The sequence below is a fragment of the Natator depressus genome, chromosome 2 (assembly GCF_965152275.1).
Source record: "Natator depressus isolate rNatDep1 chromosome 2, rNatDep2.hap1, whole genome shotgun sequence".
In the NCBI taxonomy this organism is placed as follows: Eukaryota; Metazoa; Chordata; order Testudines; family Cheloniidae; genus Natator; species Natator depressus.
This window is the reverse complement of record NC_134235.1, coordinates 55,943,768-55,971,744: the sequence shown is the minus strand read 5'-3', so window position 1 is coordinate 55,971,744 and position 27,977 is coordinate 55,943,768. Positions and strand designations below refer to the sequence as shown.

Below are 27,977 nucleotides of genomic sequence, written 5' to 3'. Positions count from 1 at the left end.
GAAATCCCTATTGTGGTAAGTGATATTAAGTCCTTGAGGTTTTCCATCCAAAACAGGAAGGAAACTAATTGAGTAGCTTTAATTTTTTAATATGAAGGTGGTTGCCTGCATTGGACAAGGGGAATACATACAGTGCTAATCCACCTTCTTTAAATGTTTATGTTCAATAACATCTGTAGCTGCCTAGACTTGTCTGAGATGGGGCACAGGATTTGAACTGAGATGCAGTACTAGTTCCTCAATTGTCCACTTTAAGCACTTCTAGTGGATTAATGGTGAGGGTAACTTTTCTCACATTTAAACAGAGCATAGTAGCCTGCCTACAGTGGAGCAGGGTCCATACCTCTGATAGTGAAGGGTGCCTTGTAAGAGATGAAGAGGTAAGAACTGAAACTACTCACGTTGGAGACATTCAATCTTTTTAATTACAAAAAAGAGAAAAAAGGTAGCTCGGAGTGTAGTCAGCAGCAAGAAGATCCATCTTAATATCTAGGTACAGGGCAAACATACTCAACCAGAATGGCTCCTAAAGTCTTGTCTTTTTAAAAATTTGATTAAGGTTCAGCAAGCAAGCACAGCATAAAAGTAGAGTTCTTGTGGCTTCACAAAGTGTTAAATTGATTTAAAGATGTTCATGGATGTTGTTCTTCAAAGTTCTCTTTCCAACTTTTTTATGTAAAAATAAAACTATGCACAACAGGACATGAACATTGTTCCACTTGCCGAACTTTCTTCCATGTTCCTTGGCACCGAAGATTACCAACAGCTTGCCAATGGAGAACTTTATTTCTGAAATGTGACAGTAAATTATTTTTCTTTTTTTAAAAATAATTGAATGTAGGTTTTCAAATATTTTCTTTGAACTATAAACTTTACTTTTTACTACAGTGCTAGATTCGATGTTTTTAGTAAACACTGACAGGTCAGGCTTGATTAGAAATGTTTTGTTTCGAAGGCTAGATAAATTAATCTTATTCCTTATATTGTAAACTCTCTGGAGCAGGGCCTTTCTCTGTACAGTGCCCATTCTCATTAGGGTGATTGAATACCACCATAATATACATGTTAATATATACTAAGGATTTTAGTTTGAATGATTAGAATACAAAATTGGATTAAAATCTGTTCCAAATAGTAGATGACTTTGAATCCATTTGGTTAACCAAGTTGGCTGTATGGCGTTTGATGGGGTAATGTGCTATCGTCTAACTGCTAGAGCTTGGGCTCAAATTCAGATTACAGCACTGCCCCTTTAAAAAGTGTGGTAGGCCTACAGTGTCATCAAGTTCTGTTCAGTACAGAAACTACACCATTCCTCCATTTTCATAGTACAACCGAAAGCTTTAAAACCACTACACTTGGCTGCAAGACATTGGAGACATTCATCTAAAAATAAAAGGAGATGTTTAAAGTTCTAATATGTACTTGCTAAATCACTAAATAGTTTGGCCCTGGTCTCAGCAGCTACTGTAAATAAAGCATAAAGTTCTATCAGAAAGCCTAATATAATGAATTTAGGCCTGGAAGAAGGGTTCCTTCTAGGCTAGGACAGAATGGAGAAATCATCTCAGCTACTGCAGCTGGTCAGTGTGAGCTATTTCAGTTCAGCTTTTACGTTGCTCTTTCACCATTTCACTTCTCTTTAGCCACTGCCTAAACCCTGAGCATTCTTACATTCTCTCGTGTGATCCAGCGGAATAGAAGGTAAGTGAAATCAGAGCTCGGTGTTTTATATTAAAACTACTTAACAAAAAGCATTCAGACTCCTAAAATTGAAATATATCTTCCATCCTTACCCATCAGCACCCAGGCCATCTCCAGAACAACGATGGTTGCCAGTATTCATAGCTGGAGGCTGGCAAGCTACACACACAGTATATCCCTCTCGTAGATACTGCATCCAGCGGGCATATGGCCGATTCTCCAAAGTGCAATGGTGAGAGAGTGATTCAGTTTTAAATTCCACACAATATCTGCATGGGGGTGGGGAAAAAATAGTACCACTTTAACTGGCTTTAGTATTGATGAGCATAACTTTATCAGACATTAGGATGTGAATCACTTTTATGCCATATCCGTGCATCATACAAAAAGTATTAGTGATACAGAGCTTAGGAAAGAGATTGCTGAACAGTGGCTAAGTTGCACACCCTTTCAGCCACGACCAAACGATGGACCTTGGTTCTGACATTTGCTGCACAGCCCAAACATGACATAATGTACAAAGTTTCTTTATATTAGGATGAAACACTTTAGTAGGATACAGTCTCCCAATCACTCCTATTTTTAATCTAACAGTAAAAGATAAAACTCAATGTATGACTAATTGTTTTCAGAATGCCTACTGGTTTCATTGGCCCAGGGTAAACAGAGTAGGATAGAGCATTCGAGACAGTGACAGAGCTGAGTAGATCAGATCTGTGAGCTACATATTTGTACAGCTTCTGCCACGCAGCCCTAATAGAGCAGCCCTTGGGACTAGAACTTTCCGCCAATTTTGTTTATGCAGCGATCTATGTATAATTTCTCAGGCTACTGATAGTTACAGATTTACTTGACTTTGTGTTAGCTTTATTTTTTTTTTTAAAAAAGCAGTCGCTCTACAAAATTTTCCATGACCTCAGTAAATGTCTAGTTCAGGATAGTTAGCAAATAAAATAATGACCTGGACTAACACAGAAAATAAAATGCTGTACAGGAGAAAAATTAGGTATGTGGTTATTTAGGGCTGTCTGCTGCCCTTAAATTATTCCATATCAAATTAAATGTATCTTTGTAGATACTTTCTACTTAACAAGAGGACCAAAATGTACATGTGAGAGATTACCCAGCTTCCTCTGTATCTGAAGACCACAGTGGAGAGACAGCTTGCCTTTTTCTTTCCTTACTGTATTCAGAGGTAGTTATGAAAGCAGGAACTGAGAGGGAAAAATAGTTAGAATGAGAACACAACCTTTGTGAAATAAGGTAGATATCTAATCTATATTTTATTTATAGCATCAATTATGTTGTCTTTATTAGAGAAATGATGGCTTATTAAAGATGTCCGAGATGGAAGTCAGTGATTTATTGAAAACACTTACAGCCTGAGCAAACTTTTCTACTCAACTCTACCAGTGTCCCTCTATTCCGGAATGAGTGCAGTCTAGTCTCTGAGATAGAATGGGAAATGTCTGGGTTAGCCCCAGTCTACACTACGGGATTAGGTCAAATTTAGCTGCGTTAGGTCGATTTTAAAATGAATATCTCTACACAACCACCCCTGTTCAGTCAACCTAAAGGGCTCTTAAAATTGACTTCTGTACTCCTTCCCCGGCGAGGGAAGTTGCGCTAAAATCGACCTTGCTGGGTCAAATTTGGGGTAGTGCAGATGCAATTTGACGGTATTGGCCTCCGGGAGCTATCCCAGAGTGCTCCAATGTGACCGCTCTGGACAGCACTTTCAACTCTGATGCACTAGCCAGGTACACAGTAAAAACCCCGGGAAATTTTGAATTTTATTTCCTGTTTGGTCAGCGTGGCGAGCTCAGCAGCACAGGTGACCATGCAGTCCCCCCAGAATTGCAAATGAGCTCCAGCATGGAGCAAAAGGGAGACACTGGATCTAATTGCTGTATGGGGAGAAAAATCTGTGCAGGTCGAACTCTGATCAAAAAGAAGAAATGCTAATATATATATGCCAAAATCGCACAGGGCATGGTGGAGAGAGGCTACAACAGGGACACGCAGCAGTGCCACGTGAAAGTTAAGGAGCTCAGGTAAAAGACAAAGGAGGAAAATGGTCGCTCTGGGTCAGAGTCCCATACGTGCTGCTTCTATGGTCAGCTGCATGGTATTCTAGGGGGGGACCCCACCACTGTCCGTGGACACCTGCAAGGGGGGATTCTCATGCAACGTGGAGGAGGATTTTGGGGATGAGGAGGAGGAGGAGAATGCGCAGCAGGCAAGCAGTGAATCCATTCTCCCTGGCAGCCAGGACCTTTTCATCTCCCTGGAGCCAATACCCTCCCAAGGCGGGATCCCTGACCCTGAAGCTAGAGAAGGCAGCTCTGGTGAGTGCACATTTGTAACTACAGTACCGGGTTAAAAGCAATAGTGTTTAATGTTTGATTTTCCCTGAAGAATTGGGATGCATTTGCAGCCCATACAGCTACTGGAAAAGTCTGATAACGTATCTGGGGATGGAGAGGGAATCCTCCAGGGACATCTCCGTGAAGCTCTTCAGAAGGTACTCTGAAAGCCTTTGCAGAAGGCTTCTGGGGAGGGCTGCCTTATTTCATCCTCCACGGTAGGACACTTTACCACGCCAAGCACAAAGCATGGCAGCGAATGGTCCTGGGTTTTGGTCACATTCAAGCAACATTTGGTCTTTATCTTTCTGTGTTAACCTCAGGAGAGTGAGATCATTCATGGTCACCTGGTTGAAATAGGGGAATTTTTGTAAGGGAACAGTAAAAGGACCCCGTTCATGTTGGGTTGTTTGCGCTTGGCTAAAAGGGATCATCCCGGAGAATAGCCACGCGGCGGGGGGAGGGGTGAAGGGATCATCCCAGAGAATAGCCATGCGCTGGGATGGGAGGAGGTGTGTGCTGCATATACACCCGAAAACCACAGCCCCTCCTTTTAAATGTGAAACCCAGCCGGCATTGCTTGCTATGGGAAAGGATGGCACTGCAGTTTGAAACTATTCCCACATGTTATGAAGGCGGAAGAAGCCAACCCTGCGTACCAAAAGGCTTACCATGGCTGCCTGGAAACCGAATTCTGTTGCCCAGCCATGTGTGATGTGTCACCATACCGGCAGGCGCTCAATATAAAAGGCAAAATGCAACCTTGTACTGAAAGCACATGTGCTGTCTGCTGTGAATTGCTTGATTCTCTGTGAAAGAGTCTCACATTTTTGAGAACAAAAGGATAGTCTTAAATCTTACTCTCCCTTTTTTATCTCCCCCCAGGTCAAATGTGTCTATGCTCCCCCTATCATCGCCATCCCTGAGGTTGTCACAGATTAGAAGGTGGGGAAAAAAGCACTCGCGATGACATGTTTTCCGAGCTCATGCAGTCCTCCCACACTGATAGGGCACAGCTTAATGCATGGACGCATTCAGTGGCAGAGGCCAGGAAAGCATTAAGTGAGCGCGAAGAGCAGAAGCAGGAGGCAATGCTGAGGCTAATGGGGGGGGCAAACGGACATGATGAAGCATCTGTTGGAGCTGCAGGAAAGCCAACAAGAGCACAGACCCCTGCCGCATCCATTGTATAACCACTTGCCCTCCTCCCCAAGTTCCATATCCTCCTCTCTCAGACGCCCAAGAACGCGGAGGAGGAGAGGCTCTGAGCACCCAGCCACTCCACTCTAGAGGATGGCCCAAGCAACAGAAGGCTGTCATTCAAACAGTTTTGATTTGTAGTGTGGCTACAATAAGCAATGTGGCCTTGTCCTTCCCTCTTCCCGCACCACACCCCACCCGGGCTACCTTGTCAGTTATCTCCCTTTTTTAAAAAAATTAATAAAGAAAGAATGCCTGGTTTCAAAACAATAGTTACTTTATTTCCTTTGCCAGCTGTGATCGAAGGGGGGGAGGGTGGTTGGCTTACAGGGAATTAAAATCAACAAAGGAGGCAGGTTTGCAGCAAGGAGAAATACACACAGCTGTCACACCGTAGCCTGGCCAGTCATGAAACTGGTTTTCAAAGCCTCTCTGATGCGCAGTGCACCTAGCTGTGCTCTTCTAATCGCCCTGGTGTCTAGCTACTCAAAATCAGCTGCCAGGCGATTTGCCTCAACTTCCCACCCCGCCATAAACATCTCCCCCTTGCTCTCACAGATATTATGGAGCACAGAGCAAGCAGCAATAACAGTGGGAATATTGGTTAGCAAACAGCACCAGCAAGCTTTTAAATGTCCAAAGGCACATTCTACACTTGCTCAGCCTATAGTTGAACTGCTCCTTACTACTGTCCAGGCTGATGGGAGCAAGGGCTAGGCTGGGTCCCCAAGGATAACTACTGGCATTTCAACATCCCCAGGGGTAATTTTCTGGTCTGGGAAGGAAGTCCCTTCTTGAAACTGCTCTAACAGCCCTGAGTTCCTAAATATGCGAGCGCCATGCACCTTTCCCAGCCATCCCACGTGAAACATCCCTTGTGATCCACCAGTGCTTACAGCACCATTGAGAAGTACCCCTTGCAGTTTATATACTGGTTGGCAAGGTGGTCCAGTGCCAAGATAGGGATATCGCCCCACCACAGTTAGAGAACCCCATTGCAGCAAAGCCATCCAGTATGACCTGCACATTTCCCAGAATCACTACCCTTGATAGCAGAATGTCAGTGATTTGCATTGGCTACTTCGATCACAGCTGTCCCCACAGTAGACTTGCCCACTCCAAATTGATTCCCAACTGACCGGTAGCAGTAAGGTGTTGCAAGCTTCCACAGGGCTATCGCCATTTGCTTCTCAACTGTCAGGGCAGCTCTCATCTTGGTATTCCTGTGCTTCAGGGCAGGGGGAAAGCAACTCACAAAGTTCAAGGAAAGTGGCCTTATGCATGCGAAAGTTTTGCAGCCACTGCGAATCATCCCATACCTGCAACACTATGTGGTCTCACCAGTCTGTGCTTGTTTGCCGGGCCCAGAATCAGCGTTCCACTGTATCAACCAGCCCCACTGCTGCCATGATGTCCCAATTGCCACAGCCCGTGCTTTCAGGAACGTTTGTGTCCATGTCCTCATCACAATCATCCTCATGCTGGCGTCTCTTAGCCCGGTTCTGCACATACTCCAGGATAATGCGCAAGGTGTTTACAATGCTCACAACAGCAGCGGTGAGCTGAGTGGGCACCATGCTTGCCGTGGTATGGCATCTGCACGGGTAACCCAGGAAAAAAGGCGCAAAACTATTGTGTGCCGTTGCTTTCACAGAGGGAGGGAGGGGCGACTGACGATGTACCCAAAACCATCCTCGACAATGTTTTTGCCCCAACAGGCATTGGGAGCTTAACCCAGAATTCTAATGGGCAGCAGAGACTGCGGGAACTGTGGGATAGCTACCCACAGAACACCACTCCGTAAGTCGATGCTAGCCACGGTATTGAGGACACACTCCACCGACTTAATGTGCTTAGTGGGGACATACACAATCAACTGTATAAAACTGATTTTTAAAAATCAACTTCTATAAAATTGACTTAATTTTGTAGTACAGACATATCCTTAGATTGTGAACTCCATTTTGTAACCTCCATTTTCAATTAGACCTCCATTTTGTGTTATGTGCTAACAGCCTAAGAAAAGGGGAGGCAGCTCTACGCTACAGAATTACTTTGGTATAACTACGTCCCTGAGGGATGTGAATAATCCACACCCCTGAGCGACACAGTTATACTAACCGAAGCACAGGTGTAGACAGCACTATGCCAGAAGGAGAGCTTTTCCCACTGACATAGCTACCACCTACGGGAGAGCTCTCTCCTGTCAGTATATAGCGTCTTCATTAAAGTGCTACAGTAGCGCAGCTGCCCCAATGCAGTGTTTTAAGTATAGACCTATAAAAGTTATGAAGTATTCCAGTCAGCTACTTGCCCGGAAAAATGCTTGACACATCATTGAAAGACAGTCTCTGAGAAGCCATCAAGACAACAATCTAGGGCCATTGACTGTCTCTCAACTTCTGGCCCATGCGCCTGGTATGGAACAAGGGTCGGTAACGTTTGGCACCCAACCCGTCAGCATGAAGCTGCTGGTGGGCCAGGCCAGTTTGTTTATGTGGAGTGTCCCCAGGCACTGAGCACCGCAGCTCCCACTGGCCGCAATTTGCCATTCCCAGCCAATGGGAGCTGCAGGAAGCAGTGGCTAGCACATCCCTCGGCCTGTGCCGCTTCCCGCAACTCCCATTGGCGAGGAACGGCGAATCGCGGCCCATGGGAGCTGAGGGGCTCCGTGCCTGCGGACACTCCACACAAACAAACTGGCCCGCCAGCGGCTTTACCCTGACGGGCCAGATGCCAAAGGTTGGTGACCCCTGGTATGGAACAACAAATTTTCAACACAGGAACTTGGAGAGGGAAAGGGACAAGGCTGCCAATTGCCATATGGCCAAAAGAAGAGAGTCAGGGTTTGTCTACATTTGAAACACTGCTGCAGCACTTCAGTGTGGACACTCACTACGGCAATGGGTGGGGTTCTCCTGTTGACTTTTGACTCAGAAGGGGTGAGATCTCAGGACTTTTATTTTGGACAGTTCTGTACTTGCTAGTGCCTTTTAATAGTACAGTGACTGTGGCTAAGAAATTCTGTGGCTAAGCCTGTGTTCCTTGCTTTCACACTGTCCCCAAAGGGGTTAAACTAGAAGTCAAAATGCCCCCAGCTAGGTAGAACTCTGGGGGAGTGTATGTGAGCAACTGAGGGCTTGGGAGCTTCAGAGACTGTCATACTTCCCAACATTCCCAGTGGCTAAAGGGGACAAGTCCTGCCCCTGGGGAGTGGAAAGCCTGGGTTTTGGGGGGATGGGTGCTGCCCCTGAGGAATAGGAAGCCCTAGTGGGGAGTTGCAGAGCAAGCCCATCCTGCACTCACCCCACAGCAGCAGCTTCTGTCGTGTGGGTCCAACTGGGTTGACTCCCACTCCAGGCATTGCGACCTGGTCCCTGGCACAGGGAGTTTCAGTGCTGTTCACATTTGGCCTGTCCCCTGGATGAGGGGGCAGCTGGGCCAAATTTTAGTGAGTGGCACTGCTGGACTAGGGTGACTGGATTGTGACATCCCACATTCCAAGGAAGGGCTCAGACAAGAGGTCAGCCTGCAAGTGCACCTTAGAGATGCAGAACAGTGACTAGACTACCCAGACCCAGGGGGCCTGATCCAGCAGCTGGGTCCACTTACAACAGACTGATGATCATCCAGAAGGGGCACTGGGCCATGATGTAATGGTTTCCATGCCCATTCAGTCCTAGCAAATAAACTGCCAATTGTGCCAACTGAAACTGGATTTTTTTTCTTTTTTGGTGCTGCTATGGGCACCTATTAAGTAGGAACTGGACTGACACAAATTCATTTCATATAAGCCACTAAACTGGCATCTGATACCATGCAAACCACACATCCTCATTTTGTTTGGACAGCCACATGTGCAAGTCAATGAATCGCATGCTTGAGTACCCAATTTGTTGCAAGAACACATGCACATTCATTTTGCTGGTGCATAGACTGGAAAAACCTTTGAAAAATTGCTTCTAACCTTCTACAAAGACAAGGAAACATAGCAGCTTAACTTCCTTTGTATCTCCAGTTCGGCTACAAAGGCCTTCATTTGTTTCTGCCTCTACTCTGTTCCCATTGCCGCTAGTATGGCTGAATGGGTAAATAATTGTTTTCATCTGTTCACAAGGCAGGGGTAGTCAATCCAGATGCAGGACTTCTGTATCCTGTGCCTCCCCAGCCCTGCATGCAGGTCAGTTGTTTTCCTGCTTTATTGCAAGCAGCTGAAGTTTGTGTGTGTCTAAGATGCCACCTTCTTCCATGCCTAAAAGAGGCTCCAGACTGCCACAGAACAGGAGTACAAAGGAAAGAGCCAGGCGAGAAGGGCTTAAAATGTCATTCTTGTGTCCCTCCCACTGCAACCTTTTGGCAGCAGGCTTTTTCTGCACCCCCTTCCCCCCCCCGCCCCCCCCACCTTTCATGTAAGTGCAACAGCCAGGCCTGAGCCACAGGGTGCATGATTCTGAAGAAGACCCACATTCCAGCAGCCCCCTATGGATTATAGACACCAGCAGGACAGGTCCCAAGGGACTTTTAGGAGGACTGGGGCTCAAAAGGACTTCTGGGAGGTAGGGGGATGCTGTCTCTAGAACTACCCTAACCCCTCTATTTTCATGAGAGTTCTTTCATCTTGGAGCCATAGCAAAGATAAACTGGGCTTCTGCTGCCTCCCTTGCAAAGGATCCTTTTACCTCACAGCTAAGACAATTTTCCTTCTTTAGTAAGGGAGCTCCTGGTTCTACCATGACCTATTGATCCTAGAGGTAAGAAAAGCCTTGTCCTTCATTTTCCCTTCTTGAAGAACCTCCCAAAGGCAGTGAGCTAGATTTGGATCTGGATCACCGAACTGTCCCTCTCATTGTAAAAATACCCTCAGAAGGTCACTTGAGAGGAATAGGGTTCCGTGGTCACGCACACAACAAAAATGTCATGGTCTCCAATGGAGCAGCGAGACTCCCTATTTTCTTCCCAAGGCAGCTTTTCTGGGGTGATTCTGCTTACCTCCCTCTCTGTTGTGAAGATGGTGGAAATAAAGTTAGCACTCTTGATTCAACGATAACTTACACAGGCACTGCAAGTTGAACACTGACTTCCATAAACTGTGGTTGTCCCACCTGAAGGTGGATTTATTGGTGGCTTTCCATTCTAAGCCCATGCACCTACTTCTGGAGGCTAACCTCCTTTTGTGATTCCATGTACAGGTAAGTAGAAGGGGCAGTTATTTAACAATGTACATGGAAGTGGCACTCAGACGGCTACTATAATCTATGCCTCATATGCCTCTAGAGTGGCCATCCCAATGGCTCATGAAGATGTGAGGGGGAAAAGCCATTTGCTTCAAGCTGCCCTTTATGGTATGTAGGAACCTCTTGAAGTACCTCATCTCAGTTGAATCCCCTCAACAACCTGTATCAAGCTTCCATTTTCCTTTGGAGCCAACTTAGGTGCTTCTGCACTGGCTCAGAGAGCTCTCTGGATCTGTCTCTGGGATGGGGATATTTCCTCCAAACTTTGTTTCCTCACTCTTCCCTTTCAGGGTCCCAGGCTGTTTGGAGATATGTTGGATACGGTCTTGGAGCATCCAGTTATGAGTGCCAGTTTTGTATGTCTGACACATTAGTGCAAGTGCTTAAAGGAGTACATTGTAAGATGGGTTTAAAAACTATTGAGTGGCCTAAGTCAGAAAAGTGAAGGGGAACATGTAGTTGTAGTTCTTTGTACAATAAACTCCTTGTAAACACTTCCAATAATAATATATCTTCTGTCATTTAGGTGAGGTGCATTCACCTTATACACATTGTTTCCTTTTTATTGGGGCTGATGCTGCAAGATGTTAGGAGCCACCTATGAGATGTGGAGCATTCTTAACTGTCACCGAAATCCAAACCTGACCCAAAATGTCTAAGTAAATATTTAAGTCAGAAAGAATAAGCAGCTATGAAATTATATGAAAGTAAAAGATAAAGTTTCAAAAGGGAGGTCTGAGGACCAGAAGAAGAGCTCTGTGAAGCTCCAAAGCTTGTCCCCATCCACCAACAGAAGTTGGTCCAATAAAAGATATTACCTCACCCACCTTGTCTCTCTCAAAGTTTTAAAATGCATTTGTACTATGTAGACTGTAACTGCAACTTATTGTCATCAATGCCTGGAGGGTGTGGGGGACGACTATTAAGTGGTGATAAAGACATCAGGGCAATTCAAATAAATCAGAGTGAGAGTACCGTATTCATGTCCGCAGTCCTGCCCCTGGTAAGTCAAGTATTCCAGGCAGCCAGACTTCTCTTCAAGTAGGGGGCAAGGTTCCCCACCATTTTTAGGTTCCTGCTTCACATAGCGCCTACGCATTCGCAAATTAGGCTTACACTGCTCTGCACAGCCACTCCAGTGACTCCACTCCCCAACGATGCACGGAAGAGCTACAAAGCAATATTTGAATATTACTAGCAGTCAATACCACTATCTTATTACAGTAGCACCCTCTAACAACTCTAATATTAAGGCCCTTTGGGAATGCTCCTTTACTGAGGGGTTTAAGATGAAACTTTCCCTTTGGGAAGATTATTCCATAGTTGCCTGCTTCAGGGTTTCTTTCACGTTTCTCTAAATCATCTGGTGCTGGCCATGCTGGAGACAGCATACTAGACTAGAAGGATCTGTGATCTGATTTAGTATGGCGATTCCTGTATTGTTAAATTTGGTTTAAAGGAGGAGAGAAATAAAACGTAAAACAGCGGAGTTAGGGGGCATATGCTCTTCACCCCCCTCCCTCCTTGGAGTTACTGGTTTCCCATTTTTATAATCTTTTTTTTCAAGATGACCTTGCTGCTGGTAACTTATTCCCAAAGTTGGTAGAAATTCTGCCTCCACTTTGTTTTCCTTTTGTTTATGTTGGGTGGTCCCTGTTTGCTGTGCATGACACTAGGTCAAATTGCCTTGTAATAACACTTTTCCTCTTGATTCACCTCAGAATATTGTATAAGACTATATATTATTGAGATCCCCTTTTAATCATTTCCCAAAGAACACAGTTCAAATTTCTCTAACCCTTTTTGACTGATGTGCCTAGATTCTACTGTTACTGTAGATTTAGATTAGTGTAATTCCAATGGCATTACTCTAATATAACTGAGAGCAGGGTGTGAGTGGAATTTATTTTAATTTATGTACACTTTGGTTACCCCTTCTCTGCCTTCATGTCCTTTTCCTTTTCACAATTTAGTGACAATTCACAAGGTGATGCACAAAATTACAAATTTGGCCCCACAAGTTCCCTTAGATAACAATAGAATATTTTACACTACCTTAAATTTGTCAACGTTTTACATTATTATTAAGCACCATGCTGGAGCCAATACTGCCCCTAGAAATTGTGCCTATGTATTTCAAAGGCTACATACCCCTAACAATAAACACTCTTTGACATGCTGCCACTTGTTCTTTCTTTGGGTTTTGAGGGGGAAAGTGTCAGTGACAGTTTGAGTGATAGAGGGAGGAGGAACTCCAAGCAGGCACTATTCTTTAGTTGGGGAAAAGATGAATGGAGGCAGACACAGGCCAGGCCTACACTTAAAATTTAGGTTGACATAGCTATGGTGCTCGGTAGTGTGAAAAATTCACACCCCTCAATGCTACAGCTATACTGACCTAAGCCCTGGTGTAGACACAGCTAGGTCAATGGCCGAATGCTTCTGTTGCCCTAGCTGCCATCACCCAGGGAGATGGTGTTTTGACATTGATGGGAAAAAACCTTCTGTCAGTGTAAGCTGTGCCTACAATACAGGGTTATGCCAGCATAGATATGGCACCCTAGCCATGCCGCTATAGTCCCCATAGAGTAGACATGGCCACAGACTACTGTATTCCTAGTCTGTTACTTCCAAGAATCATCACTTTTGAACAGACACTGAATGGCAAAAGCAACAAAGTGAAGCAGCTTAAGGCAAGAGGTTTGAAAATAGCAACACAGGTAAACCAAAGTTCTATGAATTCCAATGTTAAGAATTTCTGTTTAATCCAAAATGCCTCTGGGTCCCTCCAGACTGTAAACAGGCTATTGTATTTTGACATCATATTGCAAATCTCAATTTTACAAGCTTTGGGTGCCATCTAAGACCGTTAAACATCAGACTTGACCAATAATAATCATTAGGACACTGTACTTCCATAGTATCTTCCATCCACGAAGCTCAAAGCTCCACAAACTTTATTAATGAACAAGGCAGTGACTGTGTAAATGCCTCCCCAAGTATGTGTTAAGTGCCACAAGCTAGGGTATGATTGCAATACCTGATTCCATTTTTTAAATAAAATTGTATAAACATATTGCTTAATTTCTTTATCACTTTCACATAATACCTCTTATGCATGCTTCTTTGCATGGAAATTTTGTTCTTACTGAAAGGCTCCTACAATACAGATATTCTACAAGAGCTTTGTTTTGATTGTTTGTTTTGTTTGTTAGGCCATTTTATTTGTCTTAGATAAAGGTGCACTAAGAGTTGTCTGAAGAAGTTCTGATTTTGATCTAGTTCTGTTAATATAAATATGAAGACTTGATATCACTAAATTTACTGGAGACAAAATACTTATCACTTATATAATGCCTGTCATCTTCGATTCCAAAGTCCTTTGTCATTATTCCATTTTACAGATGGGAAAATGGAGGCACAGAGAATTAAAGTGACACATAGGTCACATAGTTAATGGCCAGTTCTCATGCACAAATTCACGAATGCCTTGTGAATCATACTTGGAAGTGTTCACACAGCTCCACTTCAGACCTTTCCAAAAGCATCTTCTGGGGGAAAAAGAGCCATTGTTTTGAAATCAGATTTTGATTCAGAAGAAAAATTATTTTTCAAAGCAATTCCCTCAGAATTGTAGGAATACCATTCAATAAATAGCACATATGCCACGTTTTCACAGAGCGCTTATAAATCCTGTTGTGTTTGTATGTCCTACCTCAAACCAGACTAATACAGTCTTTACTTTTCCAAGGTTCTAGTGGAGTTCATTTTTCACCAGGTAAAATGAGTTTATGGCATAGAAATATTGTCTGAGGAGAAATACCAGAACACATGCTCAACTCAGTGGCGATTTCAATCAAAGAAAAAAGGAAAACACTGTTCAATTAGATAAGACTTTTGTTTTGTATTATACAGAATTCTTCTGACACCTGCTGGAATGTTTAGCCCAAGTATGGCCTTTCATACTTTTTATGCCTCCGTATAGATATATTGGATGGATCAGGCAGCCCTCTGAATCAGTGCAGGCTGTAAAGGCTGGACCATAAGACCTGATGTTGATCACTTGAGAAAAAGCCTTTCAGGGTGAAAGTGCTTGTGATATGTAGAAGATAGAATTTAGGTGATACACTAACCAGCTTTTAAATTTTCAAAGGTCACTCAATGATAGTGCCTGCAGAAATTCTCAGTAATGGATCTGTTATATCTGATTCTTCCAAACTATCTCTTTCTTTATCTGCAATGCTTCCTTCTCTGGATGCATCCACTAAGGATTACATCTTCCTTGCATCTCTCCTCTATATTAACATGATAAGCTTCTTTCTGCTCTATATTTTCCCTTTCCCTTGGATTTCTCATTCAAATTTTGACAAAACAGTAGCTCTGTCTTGTTTTACCTGTAAAAGCATGGACAACAGATCAGAAAAGATGTCCCTGGTGGATACAGATACTCTGCAAGCTGCCTGAAAGAAAAGTTTTAGCAGCTTGTTTCCCAGATTCCAGAAGCAGGTCATGGATACATTATCCCAGGGTAAGAAACTGCCTAATGAAGAGATCTTTGCTTTGTTTGCCCTTTAACAGCCATCTTACATTAGACAAACCCACACCAGCGTGACACACTGGCATGAGTTCAGCTTTCCATGGCCTCATCTCACCGAGACACTGAGAGTTACAGATTTTGAAAACTGTGCCTATATGGCCTGCTGCATATTTATTTGTTAAATTGTCATAATGGATTGTATAGGTCTTTAAATTCTGTTCATGAGATGATTATGTACATTACCAGAAATGTCCCGCGGATAATGGGCTTTTAACTGATGCAAATATCTTCTGTGACTGAGTGGAGAAATGCAGGCCTCAACTTTTTGCTCTCTAATAACTTACACAGTGCCACTTGTTTATATGATCAGGACAAATCTTGCTCCTCTTACTCACAGGAGTGGTCCCATAGGGCCAAATTTGCCCCTGATGCCAGTCCATTGACGTCAGTGAACTTGCATCCCTGATGAGTTTCGTCCAGCACCCTATTTCCGCTCATCTCCATCCATTTTGTCCAAAGAGGTGTGGCAAAATTATTTTCCTCTCCTGCCATTTTGCCCATGTCATTCCCTCTTCAGATGTCTTCACTGGTCTCCTCTCTTCTTCCATCTCAAATTCAAGTTTCTTGTTCTCACTAGAGGTGCAATTCAATGTTTCCCCTGCTTTTACTTCTTCCTTCTCTCCTCTTGAGAAGAAAGATAGTCTTGTGGTTAAAGCATTGAATTAGGACTCAAGAAAATGGTTCAATTCCTGCTTCATGTATAGATGTCTTGTGTGACCCTGGGTAAGTCACCTAATGTTCCTCAGTTGTAAAAATGAGGATGATGATAATTCCCCCATTCACTGGGGTTTTCTTTACACATCTAATCTAGTGCCTCCTTCCATGCTGCACCTTAGCACTTGGAATGATCCCTTCTGTTTGTGAGCCAAGTGACATTCAGGGCTTCTTTAAATCCCTCCTTCAAATACACAACTATCTCCACATAACATCACACTTCCAAGTTCTTGCCATCCCCTGTCAGAGGCAACGCATAGGGGGGGATATGCGGGGTCAAGTGCCCTGCCAGACTGGTCTGACGGGGGGAGGGAGCAGGGCCATTTGCTTCTCATGCCCGCTACTCTGAGTCACTGCTCCATGCACCAGGCCCAGCTGCTGGGGACAGGGGCCCAGCAAGCCATAGCTGGAGTCCCCTCTCCCCCCAGGCATGTTTCTGGCTCACTCCGTCCCGTCTCCAGCAGCCAGGCCCAGGTGAGGAGCAGGCAGCCACCACCAGGCTCTCATAAGCTACACTAGGGAGACAGTTCGAACTAAGATACGCAACTTCCGCTACGCTACTCACGGAGCTGAAGTCGAAGTATCTTAGTTCGAGTTACCTGGCCATCCTCACAGCGGCGAGTCGACCACGGCGGCTCCCCCGTCGACTCCGCTTACTCCTCCTGCCGAGGTGGAGTACAGACATCGATTCAGGGATTGATTTATCGCGTCTAGACGAGACGCGATAAATCAATCCCCAATAGATCGACCGCTACCCGCCGAGCCGGTGGGTAGTGAAGACATACCCTCAGGCAGCTGCTGCACTGCACGGAGCAGCAACCCAGAGCAGCCAGCTTCAGCCATGTGAGAAATGGTTCCATCCTGCTCCCTGCCTGGGCCCGCCTGCCAGGGAGAAGTGGGGAGGATCCCACAGTGGGAGAACAGAGCCCTTCCCCCACCCCAGGTAACGTGGGGCGGGACGAGCGTGGCCAACATAGGCTGGGTGCAGGGTGGGGAGGTTGCTGGGCAGAGGAGACACGTGGGGTGGTCACTTGTCCTCCCCTTTAGATCGGGAGGCACAAGTCATCTATGCCTGATATACTATCTGGCCTATCTTTCTGGACCATATTGTCAACTCCTTGGGACAGGAACCACATCATCATCTTGTAAGCTCTTTGTGGCCGGGGGCTGTCTTTTTGTTCTGTTGATACAGATCTGTGTTTGTACAGCACCTAGCACAATGGAGTCCTGATCCATGACTGGGGCTGCTAGGCACTACTGCAATACAAATATAATAATGTTATTATTGCTGAATGCTTATGTAGTGCAGTTTGCACACTGATGTTACTCCAGAAATAATAACACATAGCTCAAAAAGAACAGGAGTACTTGTGGCACCTTAGAGACTAACAAATTTATTAGAGCATAAGCTTTTGTGGGCTACAGCCCACTTCATCGGATGCATAGAATGGAACATATAGTAAGAAGATATATACACACATACAGAGAAGATGGAAGTTGCCATACAAACTGTAAGAGGCTAATTAATTAAGATGAGCTATTATCAGAAGGTCCTACAATGGTGTCACTTGAATAATATGTGGACAGAGTTGGCATTGGGCTTTGTTGCAAGGATAGGTTCCTGGGTTAGTGTTTTTGTTGTGTGGTGTCTGGTTGCTGGAGAGTATTTGCTTCAGGTTGGGGGGGCTGTCTGTAAGCGAGGACTGGTCTGTCTCCCAAGATCTGTGAGAGTGAGGGATTATTTTTCAGGATAGGTAGTGTCCAGGAAATGGACCGCTTGTGTCCCACCATCAACCTCAGCCTAGACCAATCCATACAAGCGGTCCATTTCCTGGACACTACTGTGTCCAATAAGCTAATAAGCGATGGTCACATAAACACCACCCTATACTGGAAACCTACTGACCTATACTTACCTACATGCCTCCAGCTTCCATCCAGGACACACCACACGATCCATTGTCTACAGCCAACCTCTAAGATACAACCGCATTTGCTCCAATCCCTCAGACAGAGACAAACACCTACGAGATCTCTATCAAGCATTCTTAAAACTACAATACCCACCTGCTGAAGTGAAAAAACATATTGGCAGAGCCAGAAGAGTACTCAGAAGTCACCTACTACAGGACAGGCCCAACAAAGAAAATAACAGAATGCCACTAGCTGCCACCTTCAGCCCCCAGCTAAAACCTCTCCAACGCATCATCAAAGATTTACAACCTATCCTGAAAAATGATCCCTCACTCTCACAGATCTTGGGAGACAGACCTGTCCTCGCTTACAGACAGCCCCCCAACCTGAAGCAAATACTCTCCAGCAACCACACACCACACAACAAAAACACTAACCCAGGAACCTATCTTTGCAACAAAGCCCAATGCCAACTCTGTCCACATATTTATTCAAGTGACACCATCATAGGACCTAATCACATTAGCCACGCCATCAGGGGCTTGTTCACCTGCACATCTACCAATGTGATATATGCAGTGGTGAGCAAGGAGACAATTCGCACTGGTTTCCGAGAACCGCTTGTTAAATTTAGAAGCAGTTTTAGAACCGGTTGTTATGGCTCCCTGAGCTCCCGGCCGGGGAGGCTCACCCGTCCCCTCCCCCGCCTTCCCTCCTCTCGCAGAGCCTCAGCATGCCGCACCGCTGGCACCAGCGCTCTGGACCGCTCCTGGCAGCTCTGCAGCTCCTGCTGCTTTGAGCAGCATGGTAAGGGGGCCGGGCCAGGGCTGGGAGGAGGGGTTGGATAAGGGGCAGGGAGCAGTTGGAGTGGGCGGAGGTTCTGAGAGGGCGGTCAAGAGACAGGGAATGGGGGGGGTTGGGTAGGCAGCCGCCACCACAGAAAGTCCCAGCCACGCTGGGGCTCGGCTGGTGCAGCCCCCCCAGGCCAAAGGGGCCCCAACTCACGACGCTAGGGAGGGTGCATGGTGTAGGGCTCAGTGTTATAGAAGGGGGCTGTTGGAGAAGGGGCTCGGTGCTAGAGGGGGGTGCACGGAGCAGTGCCGTTTGCGGGGCGTGGGTCTATGGAAGGGCTGCAGGGCCCCACATCCTGTCTCGGGGCAGGCGCCGTGCTGTGGCTGGTACCTGCGCTGCGCAGCCATCCGGGCAGCCGCTCTGGGGCCCTGCGCACAGAGGCCGATCCGATGCTGCCTCGCTCAGCAGCTGCGGCCGAGCTCCACGCTGCTTCCTGCCTGGCCCAGGAAGCGCGACTGGCCCCGCTGGGCAGGGAGATCAGGCACCATGTGACTGGGCGCTGCGTAGGGCCAGGGAGCCAGGCCCCTGGCAGCAGCAGCCTCCTCTGCCCCAGGAATCAGGTGGCGCCGGCTGGTGCCATGGCTGGGGGCTGCCTTGGGCATGCTGGGGTGAGCCCACTCTCCACTCCCAAGTCTCTCCCACTCCTGCACTGTGGGGCTGTCAGGCCTCCATCACTCGGGGACGCTCACATCCCGCGGTGGGGAGTTGGGCAGACGGCAGCCTTTGCCTGCAGGGAGCCGCTGCCCCACATGCCGGGAGCGACCCCACTGATGCAAGGGCTGCAGGACGCCTGCACCACCAGCAGGCACCTGGGATGGAGAATGGGCCTGGGGAGGGCCGGGGGGCAGGACGGAGCTTGAGGGGGCGAGAGGGGGCCAGACAGAGCCTGGAGGGATGGGGAGGCAGGACGGAGCCTGGGGGGCACGATGGAGCCTGGTGGGGGGGTGGGAGGAGGCCGGACAGAGGCACATCCCTTAAATCAGAACTTTTTATAGGGAACCGGTTGTTAAGATTTTGGCAGCTCACTACTGGATATATGCCATCATGTGCCAGCAATGCCCCTCTGCCATGTACTTTGGCCAAACCAAACAGTCTCTACTCAAAAGACTAAATGGACACAAATCTGACATCAGGAATCATAACATTCGAAAACTGGTAGGAGAACACTTCAACCTCTCTGGCCACTCAGTAAAAGATTTAAGGGTGACAATTTTGCAACAGAAAAGCTTCAAAAACAGACTCCAACGAGAAACTGCTGAGCTTGAATTAATACGCAAACTAGATACCATTAACTTGGGTTTGAATAGAGACTGGGAGTGGCTGGGTCATTACACATATTGAATCTATTTCCCTATGTTAAATATCCTCACACCTTCTTGTCAACTGTCTAAATGGGCCACCTTGATTATCACTACAAAAGTTTTTTTCTCCTGCTGATAATAGCTCACCTTAATTAATTAGCCTCTTACAGTTTGTATGGCAACTTCCACCTTCTCTGTAGGTATATATATATATTCTTACTATATGTTCCATTCTATGCATCCGATGAAGTGGGCTCTAGCCCACGAAAGCTTATGCTCTAATAAATTTGTTAGTCTCTAAGGTGCCACAAGTACTCCAGTTCTTTTTGCGGATACAGACTAACACGGCTGCTACTCTGAAACATAGCTCAAAATGTCATGTCCTGTGTAGTAGGTGTTTAACAGAATCTTAATTGCTTTAACGTTAGTCATCAATCTTTTATTTTTCTAGGCAAATGAATGCAGTACAAAAAGCCTATAAGGCATACATGACAAGCAGAGAGTTTGTCCATGGGGTCATGCACAGGCCACGGGGTAAGACTCTCTACACCTGTATATGAAAAGGGAATGGAATGTACTAAGTACAAAAGAATATCTGTCTGTTAGAATCATTATTGCCCTTACAATATTTTCTGTATTTAGGATACAGGATACTGTAATTTTTTCTCACACAGCCTGATCCAAATCCCATGGAAGTCAATGGAAAGATTCCCATTGACTTCCCTGGGCTTAAGATCAGACCCATCTTCAGTATTAATTTTCTTTCTCTGGGATTTTTTTTAATGCAATTAGTATTCATTTCACATCTAAGCACCAAGTCCTATGGGAACTGCATGCATATATCCAAGGTTAGAATTTAGCCCTTTGATTAAAAATTGCAAAACTTATACTATGGTACCACATAGGAGCTATTTTTCCTTTTTTCTAATCATTCTGTAGTGACGGTTCCATAGTCATTAACATCTCAGTTTCCTTACAACCTACATCTAGACTTCACTCACAGCCAATTTTTTAAAATGTTCTTTTTCATGTTGGTATTATGATAGCACCTGCTGGTCCCATCTGAGATCAGGGCCCCGTTGTGCTAAGTACAAACACATAGCGAGAAACAGTCTCTGCTCCAATGATCTTACAGTCCAAATAAAAAGGTGGACAAAAGGTAGGCCCGGAAACAGAGGAGTGAAGTGCCTTGCCCAAGGTCACCTTGGGCCATTGGTGCAACTAGAATTAGAACCCAGGTCTTTTAACTCCACTGGGGTATTGTGACCTATCCACTAGATCATGTTTCCTCCCAAAACATCATCAAATATCAATGTCAAGTTTTCTGGTGCTGTTATTTTCTCAATAAAATAGTATTCAGTGTTGTGTAACTGAAATTCCAGCTCAGTAACTATTATAAAACATAATGGTGAGCATATTATCATTATAGTTTATTATTGATTTGGAAATCTCTTAAGTTGTGTAAAGTTTTAATTTTGTCTGCATGTCATTTTCAGATATTAATCATATTTTGCTTTACTTTTTCTAGTCCTTTAGAGATAGCTTTTCAATATGGTGTTTGAGGAACAAAATATAAATCATGTTACAGTTATTGGGCACTGTGCCTCAGATTCACTTTGAATTATTTTGAAATGTAGCCCTTATTCCAATAGTGGTTAAATTAATTTTCCCCCCATCCCATCTACATTTTCCCTTCAGTGTACACCACATGTACACAGTGTACACCACATGTTCTGGATCATTATTTTCCCCATATTTCCTAATTAAATGTTAAGACACGGGGAAGATTTACAGCTTAATTTATATTAATCTTGTCCAGCACCTCTTTTCATATAGCACTGTATAGTCACAAGTGCAGACCTCACTCCCACTTTAGTCTCCATTGCTGTTCTATGTTGTCATCGTAAAAAGCTCATTAATAACATTTATGAGGTCATTAATGGCTATCAAAATCCCAGACAGTATTTACTCCCTTCTGTGCTCCTTTGCTGAAGAAAGTTATAAAGCTTATTTAGAAAACATCTTGCAATGCATGAGCTCTGACCTAAATCTATTAGTTATGTTATCATTGCTAATGCAGACAGAGAATCAAGATGTTCATTCACAGAAGTATTTCAGGGTCTCAACGATTCTCTAAGTAACAGAAAATGGGGAGAACTGGGGGAGGTGGAGAGTGAAATGTATTAGTCTCTTCATTGTGTCCGTCTGTCTATCTGTCTTCCAGAAGGCCCAGATGTTGCCTTTTGTGCTCTCCAGTAACCACCTGATTCTCCCGGGGTTCCATGGGCTGCCATCCACCAGACTAGGGTAGTTTTAACTTGCTAGTGGAGGAGGCTACCCAGGAGATGTGCTTTATGAGGGTGCCCTGGCCCCACCCCTCCCTCAACCAGCCTTGACTACTTTTGTGTGTCCCTGACAGGGGTCTGGTTGACACTGTGCCCAAATCCTGGTGAACACTCTGCTGCCCCAGTGCACAGCTCTGTGTAAAGTGCTACTTCTCAACCAAACATCCTTTCAGCATTGTTAACACTGTACGGAAATTAATTTAAAAATCCCTGTACATAGGTTTTGCAGCCCACACCATACCAGAGCAGCTCTTTATAGAGTACCAGGCGTGATACAATGTCTAGGTACAACAGACCTTAACACTTGACTTGGCAGCTTTAGAATGGCCTTTCTTTTGATGGTTTCTGGCTCACCTTTACTGTTATTTCAGGGCAGTGCTTTTGTACGTCTTAATATATTTGTTAATTACGCAGATTCGAAGATGGTGGGCATTTTAACTATTTCTGTAATTCCCGAAGTACTTTGTCCAGTAGAATCAGAAATTTGCAGTGCTGACAGGGATGGAATGACAAAAATGCTATAGCTTAAAACATAGCTGTTGGGTGGGATGACAAAAGTGTTATACATGATAGGAATTCCCCCAAATTACCCCTACCCCATTCCTCTCCTGAAAGCATTCTAACTTCAGGTTCTTTGCTTTCAACCTTTGCGCATCCATACAAAGGGATGCTCACGATATTTCAATCTATTTTCTTGATTTTAATGCCATTTTGGGTGGTTTCAAAACTTCTGAACTACTCAGAACCATCTTGCTGACGCTGTTTCTTGTGCATATATCTCAGTGTTTCTAAATGTGTGTGTGCACACGTGCATGCATAACTAATCAAGTACAGATAAGTTTATTGATTTGCAAAATGTAATGTCTTCCTAGCCCTAGACTGTTGAGGATGATACAAACTTCCACTGAAATAATATTTGGATTTTTGAAAAGTAAAACACAGTACAGTATTTGTTGGAGTTGTAGAGTATTTCTGAGCATTCACATTGAAAAGATGGGTTTCAGAGTAGCAGCCATGTTAGTCTGTATTCGCAAAAAGAAAAGGAGTACTTGTGGCACCGATGAACTGAGCTGTAGCTCACGAAAGCTTATGCTCAAATAAATTGGTTAGTCTCTAAGGTGCCACAAGTACTCCTTTTCTTTTTATTGAAAAGATGAGCTCAATTAAATTTGTTTTATAGTTGCACTTTCTGGCCTGAGTTTGTAGTTATCTGCCCTCTTCAAATGAGACTTGTCGATGCTTCTGCATGCCTGGCTCCTGAGTTAATTGGGAGTTGAAGGCAAACAGCATCCCTCAAGATCAGGGCCTTTTGTTAGCTCACAGCCAATTTTTGTTAGCCATCTTCATCTTTCTTCTCTCTCCAGGACTTTACAGACACTTGTACTCCAAGTATATTGTGTTCCTCTACTAGTTTCCAGGGATGCTTTCAGTAAGCAGGGTCATCCTATATTACATTCCTAGCAAGTCTCTCCCTCTGAAGCCCTCAAACAGTAGCTCATAATGTCTTCAAACTATTTCCATGGAAGCTTTTCAGAGGTTCTCTTTAACTCTGTGAAGATTAAGCTACATTCTCCCATTTTGGTCTCTTCAGTTCCAAGTCTTTTAGCTTATGGCCAGACTGCGCCTACCTGTGGGAAATCCCTCATGTTAGGCATTCTAGAGGAGGGGATTCCTCCAACTCATTCCATCAAGGAGTTGGGGCCTGGCCCCTCTTCCTCTTCTTAAAATGAACAGGGGCTTCACCCCATAACTGCTGAATCCCCCAAGATCCCTGCCTGGCCTCCCTTTGTCCCAGTTTTCTGCTAGTATGGACTCTACTGTTTCATTAAAAGAGAGGGTGCCGTTGCACAGAGGGACACCACAAAAAGTGAATGCATGCTTTTTGGTGAGTGTCCTTGTGATGCGGGAGAGGCAGGAGGAGATGGACAATGTGTATTTCCCCAATGCTTCATTTCCCATCGTGCTGCCCTGTGGGGTTTATGGAATGGGAGGACATGGATGTGGCAGAACCTCCAACTTCACATCTATGGACACATCAATGTGAAAAGGGTTCCCTTCCTCATATAAAGCTAAGAGTTGTAATTGGCCTATAGATAGAAAGTAGCAGTTACTAGATCCTCTTGAGTAACAGCCACCTACAAGAGCAACAGAATTTGCAACCAAATTTCGAGTTCCTTTTTTTCATGTGATAGTTGCTTCTTTCCTCTCTGTATATGGTCTGTTACTGCTCTCCACCCATGTTCTCTCCATGAGCTTCAAATAATGCATCACTGCAGTGCAATCATAGTATGAAAAGTGACTTTACAAAAATGGCACATTCTTATCCAACAGATCTCTTTCTTGAGTCCCAGCAGTTTGAGGGACAAAAGTAGAAGTTTACTACTTTCTGTTTTTGCTAGCTCTGCAGAGCCTGTACAGCTATGGTAGAGTGAGCTGGATTGCATTCTGGTTCGTGCATCATCAACAGAACTATAAACTTAAGTTCCAAATGCAGACACTTTGTAACTGGTGATATGTGAGTTAAAAATACCGGCTTGATCCAAGACTAAATCTTAATGAGCACCTTAAACATGGAACCCCACAATGCTATTTTTACTGAGTCCCTTTTCAAAGTATACCTGAATTTTAAACATATATTGCCCAAGAGGTCATACATGGAGAAATCACATAGCTAGAAATCAGCTCATTTCTCTTTTTGGGCCTCATGGAAGTTTTTAACCGGATTTTAACTCTTTTAATGTTAATTCAGTGTCTTTACATGATTGCTCCTGTCGAAGTTGTGCATAAACAGCTCAGTTTGTTTTCTTTAGCAAGTGCAATGACCACAGACGTCGATTTGTTGATGTTCCACCCGCTGTTTTTCCAGCCTGACATTACATGTAATTATACCATCTTTTAAAACTGCAGTTGATGCATTCTGTGTTATATCTTCTTGCGACTGTTTCTTCTCTGGTAGGTTTCAGAGTAAAGAAAGGCTGGTTTGGTGATTAGGGCACAAGCCTAGGACTTAGGTGACCTGGGTTCAAGTTCCTGCTCTACCACAGACTTCCTGTGAGGCCTTAGGCAAATCACTTACTCTCTGTGCCTCAGTTTCCCAGCTATAAAATGGAGATAACAACACTGCCTTTCCTCACAATGGTGTTGGGAGGATAAATACATTAAACATTATTGTAAGGCACTCAGATACTAGGTGATGTGAGCTCTATAAGTAACTAAGCTAGACAGCATCACCAGTCAGCCCAACAAAACATATTGGAGAAAATTTATCTCTGGTGTGACTCCATTAGCTTTGTGGTCCTACATTCTCATTGTAACTCCTTTACAGCAGGAGAGAATTTAGACTATGGCTTAAAAATAAGATCCATAGCATTTTATGGGGTACATAAAAGTGGGCAGGCAAATTCCAGGCACAGCAACTACTGTTGAACCAGAAACGGAATACACATCCAATGCTGTGTGGAGGGATAGGTGAAAAGATTCTTCAGTCTCACTTTTCTGCTTAATGCAACTCCTAGCTGCTATGTTCACACTGGGCCAAATCCATCCCTGTCACTTCACAGATTGAGGGTGAGTGACACCAATGATGAATTTGCCCCATTGTGTTTTGCATTCTAAGGAAAAGTCAGAGCCTCGTTCACATCATCTTACGCCCATTCCCTAATACAAACAAGCAACAAACAAACTAAAAATCAGGTGGAACATCAAGTGCGTAAGCCACCAAGATGCAACAAAAAATGTTCTTATTATCCTTCCATCATTTTTATACTATCTTTACATCATCATAAACAATAACATCAATGCATTTAGTCTCCTGGACTAAACTTTGCAAAGGAATGGAAGTTTGTTTCTCTGAGCTGCACCCCTGCACTGTAAGAAATAACTGGTCACTTTGAGTCACTTCCTTGCATTCTTTATTCTGTTGTGACTCGCACCCTGTAAGAATGGGAAGAAAACGGGCTTACTCTACTGCTACTCACTAAAGCTTCAGGTGGAAGGAAATGCAGGTAGAAGGGGTGCAGTTATTGTACTGAGCAGCATTGGGAGCATGAATAGCTGATAGCTATCGAACCCCAGCTGCCTGCACTTGCCTGCCCTATGCCGGGGTTGGGTGCTGATTGACCTACCTGGGCATGCCTGCGAGTAATCATAGCAGCAGTCCCCAGTGAGCCTGCAGGCTTCATCACAGAAACAGGTCCCATAGACTCTGTCCATCCTCCAGCCGGTGCTGGCACAGCTTGGGTCCCGGCCAGGGCAGCATCTTCTCTCTTCGGAGCAGCCCGCATCAGCCCGGTGCCAGAGTCTCCACGGCGCCAGCAGCACCATCCACAGGACACTCGCCAGGGCCCTCGCGCTCATTGCTTCGCCCTCAGCAGATTCAGACGCTCCAGCTGCTTCGCCCGGCTGAGCGGCGGGCCCCAGCGACCGCCTCCCGCACTAGGCCGCCGGCTGCAGCATCCCGGCGCGGCTCCCCCAGCCCGGCGGGCAGCTCTGAGTCATCGCCGGGTGGCCCTAAAGGCGCCGCCAAGACAAGCCGCGGGGACGGGATCCGCCAAGCCCAGCGCGGGAGGGTCAGACGGCGGGCAGGGAGCGCGCGTGGGAGCAGGGCAGGGCCCGGGGCGCTGGGGACATGCCCGGGAGCTCGTCACTGACCCGCAGCTTCCCCACCACCGCCCCGGCGGGACCTCTGAGGCTCGCGCTGCGTCTCCCTGCAGCCCGCGCGGGCAGCACACCCTGGCCTGCCCTGAGGAATGCGGGGCGGGTGGGGGCTCGTGCTGTGCTCCGGGGCTGGCTCCATGCTCCTAGGGCACAGCAAGGAATGTGACTGGCTGCCGGCCAGAGAGACAAGGCTGCTGGCACCGCGTCCCTGTTCCTTCTGTCAACCAGGCAGGAGCCATTGCAGCCCCCCAGGTCTGGCTGACCTGCTTTCCCCAGGGACCGCCCCAAATGCTCCTGAAGTGGCCCTGGCAGTGATTAATTCTTGCCAGGGCTGAGTCCCTAGACTTGGCAGTTCATAATCCCAGCACCGCGGGGTTTGCCAGACAGTTAGGAAAATAAAACAATTGCTTGAGGCCCAACACCGGATTCATTACAAAGTAAGCACTGGGCCCCAGCCTGGTTCAAGATTGCAAGCTAGAGAGTGAGTTACATTGGAGGACAGCTCCTGAAGTCCTTACACGCAGAGCTCTCCGATTCATTAGAAGCCTGAATGAGTGGAGAATGAGAAACGCCCTCAGGATTTGGACCCAAACGGACAGAGGGCCTCACACTGCTCCCATAGCCACCACTGGCAAACTCTTCCTGCACTGGCATGGCAGCCCAGTAAAGTGTTAGTTGGAGCCCTTTGTACCACCATGAGCTTGTGAGGCTTTCTGTTCATAAATGCCATACTTTCCAGAAGGTGTAACTCCACTGTGAAAAGTTGCTCTTGTCTAAAACATTGTCTCCATGTAGTTATTTGTTTGTTTTTGTAGATCTGGCAAATGGAAATTGCCTGTGGAGGAGCCAATGGTTTGTTGTCTTAAGAATATTTCTGAGGACAGGGCACAATTAACAGGCTAAGGAGTATTTATTTATTAATAAATAAATAAATAAAAGGAGGTTACTAGGGGGAAAAACAAAAGAAATTGTAATTGTTGACATTCTAAACAAGAAGCGGGCAGCATAATCTCCTGAAAATGTAACCAAACTTCTTTGTCCAAGCAATTGGCTGAACAAGAAGTAGGACTGAGTGGACTTGCAGGCTCTAAAGT

General features: G+C 45.4%; 1 protein-coding gene across 1 annotated transcript; it reads right to left on the bottom strand.

Annotated features, from left to right (window-relative positions):
* Positions 1-435: 435 nt before the first annotated feature.
* SBSPON (somatomedin B and thrombospondin type 1 domain containing) lies at positions 436-26,993 on the bottom strand. Its single transcript, XM_074944232.1, has 5 exons — positions 26,352-26,993; positions 11,480-11,674; positions 2,828-2,918; positions 1,797-1,973; positions 436-789 (listed from the first exon to the last, which is right to left on the bottom strand). Exons 1-5 carry the CDS (start codon positions 26,581-26,583, stop codon positions 672-674), a joined length of 813 nt encoding a protein of 270 aa, XP_074800333.1. The 5' UTR covers positions 26,584-26,993; the 3' UTR covers positions 436-671.
* Positions 26,994-27,977: the final 984 nt, after the last annotated feature.

Excerpts from the sequence above, each read along its gene's own strand:
- SBSPON (XM_074944232.1), bottom strand. The coding sequence starts at position 26,583 with ATGAGCGCGAGGGCCCTGGCGAGTGTCCTGTGGATGGTGCTGCTGGCG. Across the intron at positions 11,675-26,351 it reads TTACTCGCAGGCATGCCCAG|CTCTTCCGTGCATCGTTGGG; the intron begins GTAGGTCAATCA and ends ATTGCTTTGTAG. Across the intron at positions 2,919-11,479 it reads GGACTGCGGACATGAATACG|TTCCTGCTTTCATAACTACC; the intron begins GTACTCTCACTC and ends TTTCCCTCTCAG.